General features: G+C 39.1%; 1 protein-coding gene across 3 annotated transcripts in view; it reads right to left on the bottom strand.

The window, feature by feature from the left end:
• The window catches only part of TSHR (thyroid stimulating hormone receptor), a 62,253-nt gene that overhangs the window by 35,154 nt on the left and 5,639 nt on the right, over nt 1-21,460 (bottom strand). For 2 of the 3 annotated variants that reach the window (XM_009993921.1, XM_009993922.1), the window contains exon 2: nt 5,106-5,177. The exons of the other annotated variant lie outside the window; for it this stretch is intronic. In XM_009993921.1, the coding sequence (XP_009992223.1) occupies nt 5,106-5,177 (72 nt within the window). The remainder of the gene's footprint in view (nt 1-5,105; nt 5,178-21,460) is intronic. 3 annotated transcript variants of the gene reach the window in all.

Genomic DNA, 21,460 nt, shown 5'->3' with positions numbered 1-21,460 from the left:
TCTGTACCTCTGTAATTGAGTATTGCAGAGTTCAATGTTTACGTGAGATGCTTTAATTTTGTCTCCCTGTAAGCAATAAATGTTTATTGCCCAGGAAATTGGTGTTTCAGTCTTAAAAGAAAATTAATTATCCCATTTTAACAGAGCCTATGTTTTATCATACCAAAATATTGGTTATATCAATGACACAAAAAAACCATAAAAATTTGTTTTATGTAGCAGACAGCTACATATAAATCAGCTTAACAGAAAATTGAATTAGAAACCGTAATTAACAAACATTGCATCCTCAGTATGGGGCTAGGAATTAAAAAGTACATTTTGTGTGCTCCATGATAAAAACAGGTCACCTTATATCAGTAAGGCAAGTGCATTTCTTTCACATATGAGAAGAGGCAGAAATGCCCTCCCTCACCCTTACAGCCACCATGAGCCTTCTCACCCTGCTGCATATCACATTTTTTACTATACTGCCTGGCTTGGAGCAGACTGAGTTACAGTTTTATGGCTTTCAGCTGTGGGACAATAAGCTTTCAGCTTATTTTCTTTCTGTGTTGACCTCCACTCTTCTGCTTCATAAGCAGACATATTTCTGTACCTTAATTAAACCACATCATTACCGATGACAGGGAAATGAGTAGCTTTATCTGCTCTAGTGTCATCTCTATAAAGACCCAAACCCCACAGGAACACATTTGAAATCTCCTCTGAAACAGGAATGTCAAAAAGAAACATGTATAAATGGTGTATAAACATTTACTTCCAAGTGTCCAGAGTGCCTCCAAAAACATTTGAGCCCTGGCTAATGAATACATAATACAGTATGTTAAATGTAAGCAATAAAAATCATAGTAATCAGAACTGGAAGGACTTGGAATGGATGTTTAATTTCCCATTTTGAAGATGTGCTACAATTCAGCACCTCCCCTCCCTACCAGCTGTGTTTAATTCGCAGGATTTCAAAATGCCTTAAACACTCATTGTGAATACAGTCATAGCTTAAACACCAAATGCACAGCTTCAGAGAAAGTCTGTTTGCAGATAACACTTTAATCACAATTGGTCATAAAGAAAGAGCCTGAGAACATAGAATTTAAAGAAGGCTGGCACGTGGCAGTAGCCACGGGGCCTACTTCCTGTCTTTATTTTCTTCCTTCTCCCTCTTTCCACCTTTCTTTGCTTTTTTCTCAGCCTCAGCATCCTCTGTGTTGCTGCCCACAGCTGTGCCTGTTCTCTGCTGCTGATGGAGGGCAGGTCGGTGTTGTGTGGGGTACTTCACAAGAGGAAAACCAGAAGCAGCAAAGGCAAATGAAGCCCTGAGTTGGGGCTGTATAGTATGGGCAGGCACTGGGGAGCAGGGGAGGTGTGGGAACACCGTGGAGCAAAAGCATGGTAGGTGTGGAGAGCCATGTGGTGGCACCAGCTGTGGGACAGCAGTGTTCAAGGGGCATGAAAAGGCACTGTGTGGCACAGGAGAAAACATGCACAGGGAAAATGTTGTGCTTTGCATGGGGCTGCTGGCAGAGAGCACTGTGCAATGTGGGGTTGCTCCTTTGTGTGGAGAAACTGAAAACTGTTAAGTGGGCTACAGGTCAGGTGTCTGTGAGGTACTCATGAGTGTAGCCAGAAAGCACTACCCTGAGCCCAGGAGAAAGGTTCCTTATCTTGACCATAAAAATCCTGAATGTTCAACCTGTCCTAAGTCAGTAGGAAGTACCAGGTGAAGCCCTTAAAGGATGTTAAACATTCATTTCTCTTGCATCTGGATACCTTATAAAACCTTTTTTTCAGTGCACTGATGCACTTCTGACAGGAATTATCTTTGCACTTCAGCAATTTATTGAAGTGCTTTTTGTTTCATTCCTGTGGTGAAGCAGCACAGGGAAACAACTCTCTACTTCTGGCTATAAAGAGTACATAGATGCATATTCATCTAAGAGAAAAAGTAGCAAATTTGCTGAGGATACATTCAATCCCACTATCCGTGTCTCCAACAAAGATGTTAAACAGCACTGGTCCCCATACTGACCCCTGAGGGACACCACTCAGTTGCTCTGCCACCATTCACCATCTCTATAGTCTTGTTATAGAAGGCCAAGACGTTGGTCAGGCATGACTTTCCCTTAGTGAAGCCATGTTGGCTGTCAACAATCACCTCCTTATTTTTCATGTGCCTTAGCAGACTTCCCAGGAGAATCTGCTCCATGATCTTTCCAAGCACATAGGTGAAACTGGCCGGCCTATAGTTCCCTGGGTCTTCCTTTTTCCCTTTTTTAAAAACAGGGGCTTTGTTCCCTTTTTCCCAATCAGCAGGAACCTCACCAGACTGCCATGACCTCTCAAATATGATGGAAAGAGGCTTAGCAATTTAATCCGCCAGCTCCCTCAGGACGCATCAGTGAATCCCATCAGGTCCCATAGATTTATGCACCTTCAAGTTCTTTAGATGGTCAAGAAGAGCTTCTATTGCTACCTTAGTAACAAAAGGCTGAACAAGAAAAATGTGCACTTCTTGATGAATGAAGTGGCTTATTAGTCAACAGATGACACAGAAAAGGTGAGCACTAAACTGAACAAAGCCCTGAGCAATCTGGTTGGACCTTATGGTTGGCCCAGCTTTAAGCAGGTGGCAGACTAGAGGCCTCTCCTTGTTTGAGCCAGAATGAATCCAGTTTTCTTTTTACTGTTTTTTGTTGTTGTTGTTGTGTTTTGTTTTGTTTTGTTTTTCTTCAGCGAACTGTCTTTTAAGCAGCACACTTGCTGAAAGTAGGAGCAAGCTTTCCAGCTAATGTACTGGTAACACCTGAATGTTTATAGTTACTGCTAACAGACAAAGGACACTTTGCTCCTCTTGTTGAAACTGCTTCTTCAAACACTAAAGGAGCAGAAAAGTCCTATCTACAACCCTCCTGTAGGGAGGAGTGGACTAGACAGATAGGAAATCTGGCCAAACAAAATATTCTATCCACATACATGGAACTTTCAGTATAAATTCCAAGACCACGGAAATCAAGTCCCTCTTCCTTTTCCCTTCTGTTCATGGCTGGCATCCAGGGAGGACTCAATCTATCCATCTCCTTTGATCCCTAGGCTTGTGCATTCCTGACCCTCATAACTCTGTCCTCATCTCTGCCACTCTCTCCAGCAGTCCCCTGGGACATTTCTGGGCTGTTCACAGCTCAGGAGATGCTATGGGAGTTGCTGGGGGGCAGGAACCTCACCAGACTGCCATGACCTCTCAAATATGATGGAAAGAGGCTTAGCAATTTAATCCGCCAGCTCCCTCAGGACGCATCAGTGAATCCCATCAGGTCCCATAGATTTATGCACCTTCAAGTTCTTTAGATGGTCAAGAAGAGCTTCTATTGCTACCTTAGTAACAAAAGGCTGAACAAGAAAAATGTGCACTTCTTGATGAATGAAGTGGCTTATTAGTCAACAGATGACACAGAAAAGGTGAGCACTAAACTGAACAAAGCCCTGAGCAATCTGGTTGGACCTTATGGTTGGCCCAGCTTTAAGCAGGTGGCAGACTAGAGGCCTCTCCTTGTTTGAGCCAGAATGAATCCAGTTTTCTTTTTACTGTTTTTTGTTGTTGTTGTTGTGTTTTGTTTTGTTTTGTTTTTCTTCAGCGAACTGTCTTTTAAGCAGCACACTTGCTGAAAGTAGGAGCAAGCTTTCCAGCTAATGTACTGATAACACCTGAATGTTTATAGTTACTGCTAACAGACAAAGGACACTTTGCTCCTCTTGTTGAAACTGCTTCTTCAAACACTAAAGGAGCAGAAAAGTCCTATCTACAACCCTCCTGTAGGGAGGAGTGGACTAGACAGATAGGAAATCTGGCCAAACAAAATATTCTATCCACATACATGGAACTTTCAGTATAAATTCCAAGACCACGGAAATCAAGTCCCTCTTCCTTTTCCCTTCTGTTCATGGCTGGCATCCAGGGAGGACTCAATCTATCCATCTCCTTTGATCCCTAGGCTTGTGCATTCCTGACCCTCATAACTCTGTCCTCATCTCTGCCACTCTCTCCAGCAGTCCCCTGGGACATTTCTGGGCTGTTCACAGCTCAGGAGATGCTATGGGAGTTGCTGGGGGTAAGGAGAGGCAATAGAGGTTTTGCACATTCCTGAACCTATTTATATATTTTCTTTTATCATTAGTATTTCATTAAAGCTGTCTAGCTTAGTTTTCAATCCAAAAGGTCTCTTTCCTCCTCGCTCTCTCCCTTCCCTACCTGGGTGGGAGGGGTAGGGTATACAGAGAGCATTATTGTCACATGTTTCACTGCTGACCCTGCATTAAACTGTGACAAGGCCTCCATAGATTCCTTCTAAATTACATGACTCTCTGATTCTAGGGACTGAATTGGGAAATGACAGAGAAGTTCTCTGCATCAAATAGCCATGCACAGGATGTTAGATTATGGGCCAGTCACCAAGAAGAAACAAAGTTGAGACAACTTTGTCTCTAGACTGCTGACATCAACAAGCAGCACAGTCCCACTTTCTAATGGGACAAATGTTGACGTGAGGCAAACAGGTAGAAATTGCTGGTTGTTTTTACAGTTTGCATCCATGTAGCTGTTTACACACAAAGGAAGTTATACAATGGAAGTCCTTCTCACATCAAAGAAGTATTAATGTTTTGGTGAAAGTTCATCCATAGAATGGAAATGGTAAAGAGTCTCCAATGAAATGAGATACTATTTGCTGAGAGCAATTCAGGCTGAGAGCTGAAACAAAATTTTTAGCTAGGTCCAGCAGTAGAATATGTTAATTTGTTATTAATCAAACCATTTCTCATATTTTGAGAACTGAAAAAAAAAATAATTAAAAAAGATTTATAGTCTTACTTATCACATCTACTTCACTAAATGTGTGGTCTTAGACAAAAATGCCCAATACATCCTTCTATAGCTCATTCAGGCTGTATATGGTGGGATGATTACCTTCAGTTCTAATATGTAAGTGGTGACACAGCAAAGGTGCAAGAATATTTTAATTTCAGATTTTATACATGAAGAAAGAATTTTGGAGAAGGAAAGTGGTTTTCCATAAAAAAGCTAAAATAATAATATCAGAAACAGAACTTACATCCTAGAGATGTTAGGGAGATTGGAAAAAGCATCACTTGGAATTGTTCTTAGATGAGTCTCCATAAACCTCCTATAGAAAGAAAAGTTTGACAGTTAATATCCTTTGGTAAGTACAATTTAACATTAAAAAGTCCTACACAATTCCAGCTCTGCTCCAATATATCCATTCTTATTTTCCCTTTCCCTAACATTTTCACCTTTGCCTCATTTCTTTTCCTATTTCATCATATGGCTTGGTTTGCTTGGTGTGTTGCCTCAATCTAAATTATGACCTCCTGCATTCTCTCACCTCGGAACTCAGCATTCAGTGGTACTGATAGACCTTCCAAAACTCCAGAGTATGACAAGCAAACATATTTGCCCATTGATGTTAATGAAGCATTCTTTAATAACTTCAGGCTCCACAAAGATATCCCATTCCTCATTCCAAGCAAGAAATTCAGGTGTACCAGCCAAAACTGAATTACAGCAATTGCATTATACTTCCACAGAATTGTCCATATACTTTGCAATAAATACAACATTTCCTCCTCCCTAAATCTCTGATATGGGGATGGCATGTACGTTGTTATTTTTTTAGCTTAAGCCCAGTTAAATATGCACTTCAGGAGAGAACAGAATTCTGTATCTTAGCTGTGTGCAGCAGGTTTCAGAAAAATAGGCAATATTTGAGGGAGGTACATATCAACAGCCAAATTCTTAACAGAATCAATCTCTAGCAGACTTACTCCTCCATAAAGGGAGGAAATACCTTAGAAAATTAGCCTATTCAGTTAAAATAATTCAGTTAAACTTACAGTTACAACATGGATGAAGTAATCTTTGGTTTTCTAGTACATCTGGGAATAAACTTATGTAAGTTATATTCAGTGAATAGTCTGAAGAATAATCAAGAAAAAATTATAAACTTCTCCCATAGAAAGAAACTTTTCCCAGTAGAAAGAAACAAACAACTTAGGATGATGTCTTCTGTTTTCTGTAAACTGACCACAGACCTGGGAGATAAAAAAATGAAACACATTGGTTTCAGCCTTTTCTGAGATGGGACAGTACCAGAGGAAATGGTAAAAATACTGGATTCTAAAGTATTGGGACAGATCAATGAAATAAAAAAACATCTGGGCATATAAAATACAAATTATCAGGTTCAGAAAGTGCACAAACCACAAATTGTTACTAGGAGAGTATTCCAGGACAGCATCACTGCATGGTTCTCTTACTGGGGACTCTTCATGGGGAATACTTTACTGGTCACAGCTGCAGGCAGGAGACTGGGAGAGATGGAGCTTTGACATGATCTTGCACAGCCACTCCTCAGTAGTTACATACATAAGCAAATGGGCACAGGGAGCTCTATGAGCCTTACAGTGTTATATGTTAAATAAACCTTATCTCAGCACATTCTAAATTAATCTTACGAAATGTACATGAGGTAGGTGTTAAACATTTCAAAAGAGATACACTGTAACAATAACTTGTGAGAGTTTTCCTTTTTTCCCCCTTTTTGGCTTTCCATCATCTTAGCAGTAGTAGTTTTGCACAATTTTGACATTAATTCCAGTAACGTGAGCCTTTTATTTGCTGTGTTCCTTCCTGTCCTCTGATTTAATTTATACTTTCTTTTCATTAAGGTTCATACCCTATACAGATAAGACCTTCATATTATATGTACATGTTATGTTTCAGAAAAATTGAACTTTAGTAAGAAGATAGGATAGACTGCAGTGAACAGGCACAGGGCTCAGCCAAACGTACTCACCAGTCCTGTTTCACATGTAACTGACTCCTTTCACACCCCTTAATTGCCTCCTTTTCCTTTAGCATCCCATTTGGCAAGGTCCTTAATCATATAATCTTAGGGAAGCAGACACTCTCCTTCCACTTACTCTTACAAGTAACTTGCACGATTACTCTGCATAACATAACATAACAACACAGAATGATTTTTTAATACTTTTAAGCTTTTTATGTCTGAATCCCTCAAGCAAGAAAAAACCCTTGGTTTTCAGCTTCCTTCATTTAATCAAGCAATGAACTTCGCCCATGAGAAAACGCATATTGTAATGCAAATGGAAATATTTGCCTAACTACAAATATTAAACTGTTCACTTAAACTATTTACTCCAATGTCTATTAGCTTAATTCAACATTCATGCTGCATTCAATTTCCAAAATTTCCTCTGGGAAGAAAGCTGTACAAAATATGTAGCACTTAGTAGCACTTATGACACATACTAGATTTTACTCCAAAATCTCACACTTTTTTTTTTTACACTTGATCATTTCAGTGCATGACAGCCTACCAAAGAACTCCACCTTACATACAGTCAGAAAACAAGTCCAAGGGAGCAGCAGATTCCCCTATACTGGACAGTTTTAAGTCTCAGTATGACAGGGTGCTGAGCCATCTCACATAAACTACAGTATTACCTAAAAAGGTTGGACCAGATGATCCTTGAGGTCCCTTCCAACCTGGCATTCTAGAATTCTACGCGTTCAAGGCTTGATGGTTCTTTTGTCCCCTTTACTCTCTCTTCGAATTTGAATCTATTCCCTGGACCTCAATGGCTGCATCAGCCCTTCTCTCAGACCACTGCTGCACTCAAACCCACAGAAATCATCTCTAACAAGGGACCTGGCCTTGTGCTCAGCTGCAGCCTGTCCACAGCAATCCCTGCAACTACTTCAAAGCCTTAAAAAAGGAAACAAAAAGCATCTAGTTGGCCATGCCACCACAGTGAGGACATTTTTTTTTTAGCAGGCGCTGAAGGCAAATAGTGACAAATGCAAGTGAAACCAACATTCTCCTCAAATAGAAAAGTTTTCACACTTTTCTCTATTAAGAAATACATTTATATATGTCTAACCACATATACATTATTTTAACCACATCCTCAGGAGTATCTGTGATACTGCTTCAGTAAGACATATTAGAGAAGTAAATATATATTTTACATACTTAGCCTCTTCATTTTAAAGCACTTATTAAATGACTGTCTATAAAACATAATAAGTAAACAGGAACAAGCCAAAGAATTTCAGATTTAAATTACATGATCTACAGTTTGAATAATGGCAACAACAGCTACTGTTATTTTAATTCTCCACAAATACTGGGAAAAAATCGACCATATTTGAAACAAAGTAAGAAATTTTACATATTAATTTCATCTTTCTGAGAAAATTATAACAAGCATTGACCTTCCAGCTTTTACATAGGAGGAATAACAATGACAGCAAAAGTAACAGCAAGGTAAACAGTACCTGTAATCTTCTAGGTTTTTATATTCAACTAAACAGAACATAAACCAAACAAACTGAGAAATATTATCATTTTAAAAGTTATTACTCTGAAATAAATGCATCTTAGTCTTTCAGCAGCGCAAATATAGCTATAGAAAGGTATTCCACACAGTGAAATGCATGCTGAGTTTACCAGAAGATGATTACCATCTAGTGTCTAAAGCTAGTATTACCAAAGTGGTAGGAGTGAGGTAAAGACTCATGGCAAAGTAACTCTAAAATTAGGAAATAACTTCTGAATTTGCTAGAAGAGCACATATCTGCTTCCCCACAGTTAACTACAAATCCAAAAGTATAACATCAAGTACATGTCAAAACTGGCCCATCCCTAAGAAATGAAAGAAATACTAGAGCCTTTCAAACTGAAAGTGCACAGGTCAGCATCTGGGGCAATTCTGTATTGAAAGGAAGTTCTTGGCGCTAACATATCCTCTTCCTACATACTAAAGTGCATATGGACACTGTCAGACTGACATGCAAGAATTCAGGCTGGTTACTTGCTAATATATAGCAAACAGAAAACGCCAGTCCAGCGTGTTAGAGCTTATTCTTGCTCAATTTGTGATCACCCGCTGCTTCTTGCTGGATTTGAGTAAAAAAATTAGAACTTTAGAGGAGACACTTGGCTCTCCTGCACGTCACCAGCTATTTACCAGGAAAACAGTAGGTTTCTAATGTCGTTTAATAGAAGTGCTGAAGAAAACATGCTATTTAAATACCTGCAAGGCAGAGATAATTTAATCATAAACAGCTGAGATGCTGAGAACTGCAAAAAACGTGGTCAGGAAGAATCCTGTGAGGAACTGCAGTAATAGAGAACTGCTGAAAGGCACTGGCTGAGCCGGTAAAAACATGATTAATACCACTAAGATCTGAAGAAAAAACAAACAGGAAATTAGATAGCGGCTTAATATTTTGGTTACTATACATTATTAGTATCACAGTATCACTCTGGTTGGAAAAGCCCTTCAAGATCACTAAGTTCAACCACTCCCCTACCCCTGCCATGTCCACCACTAAACCCTGTCCCCTGGCACCACATCTGTCTTTTTAGATGTCTCCAGGGATGGTGGCTCCACCACCTCCTTGGACACCCTAGATCACCAAGTCCAACTCCAGCCCCAGAACAGGACTACCCCAAAGTTCACACCATGTCCCTGAGGGCATTGTCTAAATGCTTCTTGAATATTGTCAGGCTCAGTGCCATTTCTGCTTCCTGGGGAGCCTATTCCAGTGCTCCACCACCCTCTGGGTGAAGAATCATTTCCTAATGTGCAACCTAAACCTCCCCCTGCACAGCTTCCTACCACTCCCTTGAGTCCTCTGACATACCTGGCCAGTAACTCTATTTTTAACCAACTACACAGAACTCCTGGGCAAGGCATTGGCTGAGGCTCACTCTGGTGTCAGGATACACCAATGCTAAAGGAAGGTGGCCATAGAAAATGCAAACAACATAAGTATTTCTAGGGTGTCACAGTAATATGATCGAGGTGAAGAGAAACACTTCAATATGCATTGGTAAATTTTTGCAGAAGATTTAGTTAAAATAGCATGCTTGCAGTGACACAGTTAGATATCTTAAGAAAGAGATAGCTGCTAAATTTAAAGTTGCATTTCAGTATGTGACTCAGTAAAATCCTGAACTGGATAGTTTTCCAAATTTGTTTTTCAAACACAAAGTATCCTCTCAGATAAAAGCGCAAAGACCAACATAATTTAAAGACTCATAATTTAAAGGGAGATACTGCGATTTAATATTATGAAAAGTCACTTTTCAAATTATGCTAAATTAAAACTGGTTCTATAAACATCATACACAACTGCCCTGCAGAGTGGTAATGTCCTTGGGAGTCTTTTGCGTTTAACATTGGAAAGATGGAAATTATTTTCTAGAATGAAGTTTGCCTTTATGCATAACCACTAAGACTACTAGTCAACTGGGTTAAATATTTTCTTCTTATTCAAGGCAAAGCTGAACAAACAATAAAGTGGAAAAGACAATAAATTACTAAGTGAAATATTGAACTAAAAAAAATTACCTTCAAAAATAATTTCAGGAACTGCTTTGTTTTGGGAAGTATGTTTCCAAGCCCTACAAACATACCCATAAAATGAATTCTGAATAAAACTGGGAGGTACCTTTGAAAATTTCAGTTCATATTAGTTTAAGATATCACCCACATTCCTCAAAGAAAATTGTTAATACACTTCATAGTATACAGGCTACTTGTAAACTCAGTGTATAACTGCTGTTTCTACATCAAATAAAGTAGAAGTCAAGTACACGATGAGACATCACATCTAAATATCACACACAGACATGCAGCCTATTTATTTACCATATTTCTCACAACTAGATTTTTCCTTGACTTTTGACAATATCTGGGTGTTCCGTAGGTTATCATAAGAAAAAGCTGCACATTTAAAAAAAATTTAGTTGCATTTAGTTAATTTTACAAATGGACACTGAGTTACTTTAACTTGTAGAAGTATGTAACTATTTCTGAAGCCACAACCACATCTGAGCTTTCTCAAAATAATTAATTACTTTTCTAGCAAACACCACTATACTCACCAAATCCATTAAAATATCCTACCAATTGTCTTTCAGATAATAATTTAAATATTTTTACACACCTGCTACAAAATAAAATTCTTACAATATACTGCATTTTACAAAATTCTGTACTTTAAAAATTCTTTTCAAATCCGTTACATGTTACTATATCTACCTACATATTTCCCTTGAAAAGGCATGGTATTACTTCCTGCTGTTGGCATACAAAAATCCTGTATACTGATATACAGTAGTGTGCATTATCCTCTCAGTTAAAGTGAAATAATTTGTTCATCACCACAATGGTAAGTCATAGGAAAAAAATTCTTTTAAGGGTTCTTGAAATTATTTACAAATCATGCAGTGCTTTACTGTACACACACAATGAAATTAAATGACCAGATGAAGAACAGGAATGAGTGACAACAGAGGACCAGAGAGACTTCTGAAGATAAAAATGATATTTTTTTGAACACTGAATTTATTTTTTCACGGCTTATCATTGAATCAGTAGCATTTCTGTTACCTTTGTAACATTTAAAATTCCTGTGTCATGGCACAGAAACTCAGCCAGTGCTGGGAACTGTATAAGTACAACACAAAAAAGCCATTCCAATTCTCACCAGAAATGAGCATTACTTCAGTATGCTTTAGCCACACTCCTTGCTTGCTTAATAGAAAAGCAGAGGGTCTGCAAATAGTTCTTTTGTAGAAGCTAAGAAGCTGAGCACTTAAATGTGAATACTGCACACTGTCACAAAAGACAATAGTGACATCCCTGTAGAAAACAATTTTTATTTTTTCCCCTTCTATGGAGATGACTAGTTTTGATTAATTTAAAAGCAAAGACTGTTTTACACTAGAGTTAAAAAACTACTTTGTGAGAGGATTTTAACAGTTGTTTAATTCTGTGTTACAGTCTACTGAATCCTGAATTGCTGCTACAGTCAAGTTTTCATTACATTGTTTTCTTTTGACATTAAAATTCCAAGCCATTACACTTGAGAAGCATACAACAGCCTTCTCCTGAACTGAGAAACAGAGCTTAGTGATATAAACTGCAATAGGAAAGAAAAAGCTTAAAAATTTAAAAATACTGTGAATACTAACAAGATCTAGACATGATAGAGAGCTGGGTGAAGGTGAACCTCATGAATCATAGAATCCTAGGGGTTGGAAGGGACCTCAAAAGATCATCTAGTCCAACCCCCCTGCCAGAGCAGGGTCACCTAGAGTACATCACACAGGAACGCACCCAGGTGGGCTTTGAGTGTCTCCAGTGAAGGAGACTCCACAACCTCTCTGGGCACCTAACTCCGTCCCCCTGACACTCACCCCTTACATATTTGTAAACATTGATGAGGTCACCCCTCAGTCTCCTTTTCTCCAAGCTAAAGAGACCCAGCTCCCTCAGCCTTTCCTCATAAGGGAGATGTTCCACTCCCCTAATCATCTTCGTAGCTCTGCGCTGGACTCTTTCGAGCAGTTCCCTGTCCTTTTTGAACTGAGGGGCCCAGAACTGGACACAATACTCCAGATGTGGCCTCACCAATGCAGAATAGAGGGGGAGGAGAACCTCTCTTGACCTACTAACCACACCCTTTCTAATGCACCCCAGGATGCCATTGGCCTTCTTGGCCACAAGGGCACATTGCTGGCTCATGGTCATCCTCCTGTCTACCAGGACCCCCAGGTCTCTTTCACCTACACTACTCTCCAGCAGTTCAGCCCCCAACCTGTACTGGGACATGGTGTTGTTCTTCCCCAAATGTAAAACTCTGCACTTCCCCTTGTTGAATTTCATCATGTTTCTCCCCGCCCAATTCTCCAACCTATCTAAGTCTCTCTGAATGGCAGCACAGCCTTCTGGTGTGTCAGCCACTCCTCCCAGCTTAGTGTCATCAGCAAACTTGCTGAGGGGACATTCTATACCCTCATCCAGGTCGTTGATGAAGATGTTGAACAACACCGGTCCCAGTACCGACCCCTGAGGGACTCCACTAGTCACACACCTCCAACCAGATTCTGCCCCATTGACTACAACTCTCTGACTCCTTCCTTTCAACCAGTTCCTGATTCACCTCACTACCTGATCACCAAACCTATACTTGATCAACTTATCTACAAGGATGCTGTGGGAGACGGTGTCAAATGCTTTACTGAAATCAGGTGTAGAGTCCTGCAACTGGGGAGGAATAATACCAGGCACCAGTGAAGACTGGGGGTCATCCATGGAGAAAGACCCTGGATTCCTAGTGGACAGTAAGCTATCCATGGGACAGCAATGTGCCCTTGACACCAAGAGGGCCAATGGTATGCTGGGGTGCATTAGGAAAAGTGTGTCCAGAAGGTGTAGGGAGGCTCCTCTCCTCCTCTACTCTGCCCTGGTGAGACCACACCTGGAATACTGTATCCAGTTTTGGGCTCCCCAGTTCAAAGCAATCTACTGGAGAGAATCCAAAGGAGAGGTACAAGGATGATTAAGGGATTTGAACATCCCTCCTATGAAGAAAGGCTGAGAGAACTGGGGCTGTTGAGCCTTGAGAAGAGAAGGCTGAGAGTGGATCTTATCAATGTCTTTAAATATCTGAGGGGTGGGTGTCAAAAGGAAGAGACCAGTCTCTTTTTGGTAGTGCCCAGTAATAGGACAAGGAACAATGGGTATCAGTTAGAACATAGGAAGTTCCACCTCAACATGAGGAGAAACTTCTTTACTGTAAAGGTTACGAAGCACTCAGTCTGACTGCTAAAGACTAAGGCAAAGAAGTTATTTAGCATCTCAGCCTTTTCCTCAACCTTTGTCACTATGTTTATCCCTGCATCCAACAAAGGATGGAGATTCTCCCTAGTCCTCTTTCTGTTATTAATGCATTTATAGTCAGATTTTTTATTGTCTTGACAGCAGTAGCCAAATTGAGTTCAAGATGGTCTTTGGCCCTTCTAATTTTCTTCCTGCATTGCCTTACTACATCTCTATATTCTTCATGAGAGGCCTGTCCCCTCTTCCAGAGGCCATAAACTCTCCTTTTCTTCCTGAGCTCCAGCCAAATCCTTCTATTTAGCCAGGCTGGTCTTCTCCCCCGACATCTTGTCTTTCAGCACATGGGGACAGCCTGCTGCTGGACCTTCAAGACTTCCTCTTGAAATATGTCCAGCCTTCCTGGACTCCTTTAGCCTTCATGACAGTCTCCCAGGAGACTTTGTCAATCAGTCTCCTGAACAGATCAGAGTCTGCCCTCTGGAAGTCCATGATGATAGTTTTACTGACTCCTTCTACAAGAATTGAAAACAGCAGTCATAAGAGGTTCAGTTATTACAGGGGAAAGAGGGTAAGAACAGGCTGTAATTGCTGGCTATTGTTTCTAATCAGAGGACCACTAAGGGCCTATAATTGCTGCCAGATGCTCAGCAGAGGTCAAAAAGGCAAACAGAATGTTAGGAATTATGAAGACAAAAACATAGAACAAAATAAAGAAAATTGTTTTGCCACTGACTGTGTATATAGCACTTACAAAAGGATGTTCAAAGGTCCCACAGATTTCTGTATGTCCAGTACACTTCAGTGCTTCTTCAGTTTATCTTCTGCAGGTAACGCTCCATTTCCACATGCTGTGCTACTAGGTAAACGGGCCTAGGAGGCCTGGGCGCAGATGGAAAAGGAAAAAAAAAAGTGCAAAGAAGGCACAGAGGCCTTCTCCATATCCTTTGTAACTAGGTTGCTTGCCCGATTGAGAAGTGGGCCCACAGTTTCCTTCATTTGCCTTTTGCTGGCCATGCACTTACAGAAGTCCCTCTTGTTACCCTTCACATCCCTTACTAGTTTGAGCTCTAGCAGAACTTTGGGTCTCCTTATCTGACTCCTTTATATAAGACTATTCATACCCTGTGTCCTGGATATCTGCTTTTGGCTAATGTCCAGGACAGGATCTTGGGTGAGATGGAGCTTTCTTTATGACCCAGTAAAATAACTGTTACATATTTATGCTCCAGGATGCTCCAAAGAGTTAGTACACACACTTGTCCTCCAGGAACTAAGTTTCTTACAATTCAGACCAATTAGTCAGAAAGGAAATGCCCACCAAAATATAAGACTCCATGTTAAAAAATGCAATTGTCTCTTTACCCATTTAATTAGGGAGTTTCTACAAATGGCAATACAAACTAGACTACATGAAATACAATTTTTCTGCAGATCCTCCCTGAGTGGTGAAATTCCTCTCCCTTCCTCCACAAGAACCGATGCAAACTGGGAAAAGAGAAAGTCTCTATCACAGTAAGAGAGTGAACAAATATTTAAAAATTTAAAAGTCTAGATCTTAATATAGGTATTAGAAAAATAACTTGATTCCTTCTTGGTGGGTAAATTCAGTTACAAAGAAAAAAAAAATTATTCAAAGATTTCTTCAAAAGCCATCTCCATGACAATGTTTTGTCATACCTGAACATGACTGCATGGCCTCAACAGAAGCTGATAGTCCAGATGGCAACTTTGAAATTTGTGAAGCTCAGAAGAAAAGGTTTGCTCCTTATACAATTCTCAACACTTTATCTTTTTTTTCTGGTGATCAGAAAGAAATATTGGTTCCATACATCCAAAAGAAGAGAATCTTTACCCTTTACCCTTTCCACAAAAATGATGTCTTCTTTTTCTGCCTAGCCTTTCTTTCTTCACATTTGCATATGATTAACAAAAAAAAAAAAAGAAAAAATGCTGTAATTGGATTTCTGCATGATTCAGACATACAGACTAAATAGTTGTTTCAGTACAGATGCCATTCTCCAAGACTGTGAAAATGTTTCAAATGTATTTGCACTACAGACCATTTAATTATGTCCCTTTAAATAAATCTTTGTGTGTTTGTTTGGGAATAAGGAGGGAATTTGACTGGAATCTGACTAGCTGAGCAGGGATTATAGATCAGCATGCTTTAGTTAATTAGTTAATAATTTTATTTCTATTTTGAATGTAAATTAAGACACTTCCTGCTATTCCATTTGAACAAAAAAGCAACATCTGGTTTTGTGAGACAAAGAAAATCTGTGATCATGTGACAGAAGGGAAACAGGCTTTAAAACCTCAGAGGCCTTTATGAGCAGTCAGAGATACTTTAAAACTCACAAAGATCTCTGAAATCTTAGTGAGAACCATCTATGTCCTGTCCTTTTACAATGCCCACAGTTAAAGGGTTTTGGTCCACAAATGACAGTAATACAGATACTTAATGAAATAATGACTGCAATTTGTTTGATTTTTTTCCTATTTGAGGAACGTAAGGAATGAGCTGGGGTTGACGTGGTGATGCTAATGCAAGTTAAATACAGGTAAGTATGAGAAGTGCAACTGTTATGTAAATAGATGTTCAAAATGTAACATATTTTAAAAAGGGATCCACAACAGTACTAAAAATCCAGTGGCAGCCTTTCAAAGACTTTTTTCTGCCTGTCATTGTCTTAAATGCTCAGTGAAGGACAAGAGAAACTAGCAAATGCTGGCATGGAAACCTGATCAGTATCCACGATATTTTTGTTAATAGTAACAATAGCAATGGTGTACCAGTTGATATATTAGACTATACACTACTTCAGGTTTAGAACCTTAGATAAACTGTCAAAGACAGCAAACATGGCACTGCCATACTGTGATAAGGCTGATAAAATACAAATACATAGTTTTGAGGTTGATCAAAGAGATCACAGTCAGCAATTTCTAAGGTAATACATTTATCGGTATCTTTAATAAGATCTTCCTTAAGAAATAGTTTTAACTGTTAATTCCAGCAAGTATAAATGTTTATGTAAAGATTTTAGACATTAAAAATAAGTTTATGCAATCACCTCCTCGTGAGTGAGATGCTTCAACATACATGGAAAATTTAGATCTTCCTTAGGAAAAAAGTCTAGTTTCTTTCCAAGATTGTGACAGTTTGGATAAATATACCCTAAATAAATTATTAGTTAAAAATAGGAAAAAAAAGAGAAGAGTAAATGAAGTTCCACAGGAGTCTGGGTAAGAACTTAGGCTATTTAATTTACATTCATAAATGATCTAGAAAAGGGAAGTGAACAGTAAGGTGACAAGGCTTATTCATACTAGGAGGTTATTAAGGTAGTAATGCTAAGAGCTTACTGTGAAGAATTTCAGAAGGCCCTTACAGGACTGAGTGGCTGGAAAAGAAAATGGTAAATTACATTTCGTGTCAATAGATGTAAGTGATACACAGGGGGAAAACCATACATAGCTACATATATTTAAAAAGATAGGTTCTGAGCTCATAATTTTCACTTGGGAGCAGATGTTGGCATTATGTTACATCTTGGCATTATTTCTGTGAAAACATGGATTCAGTGCTTAGGAACACACCAAAAAAAAAGTTCAAATCGAATTATTAGAAAATAACAGGCAAGGAAGAGATAACATACTTTTGCTGCTGTAAAATCTTAGGGTTAGTATGTACCTTGAATGCCTTGTATTCTCACAGATATTCTCACTTGAAGTAGAATATTAGAAATGGGAGAAATACAAACCAAGCAAGATGAATTACCAAAGATATGGAATGGTTTCCACAGAAGATACTGGGTAGCATGGGACTCTTCACTCTGGCTGACAAATGGCTGACTGACAAATGGCTGAATGGAGACAGAATAGAGGTCTCCACACCAGAAAGTGCAGGGAGATGAGATTGACTGTTTACTCCTTTGTCAAAAACAAGAACAAAATGCCATGCTAGAAGGATGCAAGCACAAACCCACCAAAATGGATGTGTTTTTCATGCAACAGGAACCAGACCTGTGAAATTCCTTGTCAAAAGACCTTGTGGATGCAAGAAGCTGATAAAAGCCCACAGCAAAACTGGATGTACTGAGAGAGCTACTGAATATTAAAAAATAGGCAAATCAATTTAAATAAATTAATGAACAATATCAGGAAATTCCTTCAATTGAAATAGGTGAGAAGCTAGGGAAGTATGAAGGGAGTATCACACGTGCTTGGCCTGTTCTTATCCTTCCAGTCTATCTGAGTTCCCTCTCAGACATAGAGTACTTGGAAAAATAGGTCCTTCATTTCTCTCAGCCTGGCTATTCATATGTTCTTAATGTCACTGTAATCCACTGTCACCTAATAAATTGTTTCTTTTATAGATGAAAACTCACTTCACTTCTAACCCTCAATTAAACCTATTGAATTAAGTGTCAGAATTTTTGCTTATTCCATTCTTCAGCTGCTAGAAATAGTTTAATGTATTTCAGGAAAAAAACACCCAAAACATCTCTCTCTGATCTCCCCACATGTATAATTTTAAATCTACCTTCTTTCATTTTAAAACCATTACCCCTTCTCCTATCACTGCCCCCTCTGGTGAAAAGCCCTTTCCCACCTTTCCTGTAGCCCCTTCAGGTACTGGAAGGCCACTGTAAGGCCTCCCTGAGCCTTCGCCTCTACAGGCTGAACAGCCAAAACTCTCTCAGCCTGTCTTCATAGAAGAGGTGCTCCAGCCCTCTGATCATCTTCATGGCCCTTCTCTGGATGCTGTCCAACAGCTCCATGTCTTTCCTGTGTTGAGGGCTCCAGAGCTGTACTCTAGGTGCAGTCTCACCAGTCAAGAGCAGAGAGGGAGAATTACCTCCCTCACCCTGCTGGCCATGCTTCTTTGGATGAAGCCCAGGATGCAGGCTTCATCATCAAAAGCTTTTCAAAACAAAACATCTTTGAGAAACAGCATTCTGCATAGAGACAAGAACATCTAGCTCATTAATCTCCTCAGTACAAGTTAGTAGAATATTAGGAGAATGTGTAATATTGACTTTTTCTTATACTCTTCTTTTAGTAGCTGTTCATAGACCCTATTAGAAACAAGATAGTGGAGTAGGTGGAGACTTTTGGTCTGACCAAGTGCAATCATTCCTCTGCTCTTGACAGGATTTCCTTTTGAGGTACTTTTTGATAATATTTTCCCATTGTTTAATGATATCCTAGGCTACTTTTAAATTAATTCAGTAATGAGAGAAAGGTGGATTGGGAAACAAGAAAATCTGGGTAGAGAGAAAAAAGAAAATTGCTATACTGCAATCAGTTCTTACATGAAAATGTCTTTCAGTGCCAATGTCATTATACTGATCTGTTTTTGCAATCAGGGGAACAGTTATCTTTGCAAGATAAAAAAAGTACACCAAAGATAGGAAGATTTGAAAGTTTTAGCAACCTTAATCTTCCATTGCTTATAAGATCTTTATGTGAAAGGTTCTGTTTTAGAAGGCATATTCAGATTTAGACTCTGATGTTAAAGTCCAGAAATGGTTCTTAAATAATGGTACCATCTTGCTTTTACTAAGTTGATGAAAGACATCTTTCACCCGCGGAGCTGTTTCCACTACAACAGCCTGAGAGAGAAAAAAGATGCAGGGAATAAATTGCTTACAAACCTTATATAAACAAAAAATATTGCCAGATTAGAGAAGTAGGAAAAGAAAACAGATTTTCTGATGACGAGACTAATAAAGGTGCTGAATCACACAACTCAAACAGAGAACAAATTTTGTGAGAATTGTAAATAATGAAGACAACAAGTCAGGGTGCTGGAACATTTGGTAAATTGAGTAAAGCAGATGTGCATTGAAATAGAAGAGCAGAAAATAATAATTGTAAGAACAGCAAAGTATAAATTTTTCTTACAGGTTGGGAAAACAATATTGTTAAAAACAAAGACTTTGAAATTGACTTAAAGTTTATGCTCAATGGATGACTGATGGAGCTCTGTGCCAGAAAATAAAGCATTTGAGTAAATTCTAATGCTTATAGTTTAAGGAGTTAGAAATGTTGGAGACAGTTCAGAAAGGAATAAAGGGTTTAAATGAAGTACAGAAAAATATACCTTACAGTGGAAGACACAGTACCATAAATTGTTCAATTTATCAATACACAAAGGAGCAATTTGACCATGTTAACTGTAAGAATGTGAGGCTCTTCCATCTAACAGGTAAAGACTCCACAAAATAAGTGGCATGAAGCTTCGGTTGCCCAGATTTCAGCTTGGGAGAGAAAGGATTTATCCCAATGATTTACTCCAGGATAGTTTTGTCACTTTTCTTATGTGCAGTTCAGAGCATCAAAATTAGATGCCTGAATTTCCTGGAGTCAAAGAGACTGGCTATTCACTCCAGAATGGCATACAAAGCATGTCAATTCATTGCCTACATACACTTCCCTACTTTGTACTGCACAGTGCTAGCCACAAACACAGACAAAAAGCAAGGATGATTGAGCATTGTAACAGGTTGTTAACAGTTGTATGGGCTTCTTCTTAACATGATTCTTTTCAATATTATTTTTAAACCAACAATATATGATTTTTCCACTACCCAAAAAATCAAAAAGGAGGAGCTCTAACTAACTATACCTATTGGGAAGTTTTATGCTTTTTATCATCCAGAATGTTACACTGGATGTTCCCACGAGCACTCTTGACCATCAAATCTATGCCTCTACAACTTAATAAGATGGGAAAGCAAATGAAGCTCACAAACAAGCACCTAGCAGTTTATCATAACATATTTTACCATGTGACCGATCACAGACAGTCATTTTTACTTAAAAAATTTTTAGAAACAAACACACTCTTTTAGCTACAATTAAATGGCAGTAGATCATCAGGCATTCACAATCCAAATATGTTTTTACAATGTAATTAGGATTATGCCTTACTGAAATCTTATGAGGCCAGTTTTCAAAGATGGGGGCAAGAAATCGCATTATCAGCCTTTATGAAGCTAAACCAGTGCACTACAGGTTTTAGTCTCCCTGCAATGGATGTCTATAATTCCAGATCACTCTAAAGACAACTAGGCTCAGGCAATGCAACAGCAGGATTTTTGTCTTTTCAGTTAGCTGGTGGCAGACTATTGAGGAGAAATAGCAGGCTATAAAAATGGCATGTACAGATGGCAGCTTACTCATCAAAATCACAACATTGTGCGGCGCACACATTACTACAACACATAGATTAAAAGAAACTAGAAACCTAAACAAGTAGCAGCCGACACCAACTGTTCGATGTCATAGTTCCAAGTAAAGGTCCTTTGATGAATTCCCTTCAGAAAATTAAGAATTTCTTACCATCTTCTTTTCTCCTTACTCAAACCTGCTGTCAATCCATAAACCAGCTTTCCTTCCCATGTCTAACAGCTAATTTGGCTCAAGTGTTTCCTAAGGCCCTTGCTGATCTTTTTGAAAATGCAAGTTGAAAAATCAATGCTTTCAGATGCTTCTGATTCCTTCAGAGAACTTGCTTATGTATTTGTGAGGCAAGCTGTCTGTGAAGGACCAGGTACACGAACATGAAATGTCCTTTGAGTCAGCAGACAAACCTGACTTAAAATGGCGTCTCCACGTGGCGCTGAACCCTCTCTGTGTAGGCTACGGGGGAGGAGCCGCGGCCGGAAGCAGGGGCAGGACTAGGTCCCATCTGATGGGCTGAAAAGCCCGGAAATACAAA

This window comes from Chaetura pelagica, unplaced genomic scaffold (genome assembly GCF_000747805.2).
Source record: "Chaetura pelagica isolate M959 unplaced genomic scaffold, ChaPel_1.0 scaffold11, whole genome shotgun sequence".
NCBI classification, from domain to species: Eukaryota; Metazoa; Chordata; class Aves; order Apodiformes; family Apodidae; genus Chaetura; species Chaetura pelagica.
This window is presented reverse-complemented; position numbering and strand designations above follow the sequence as displayed.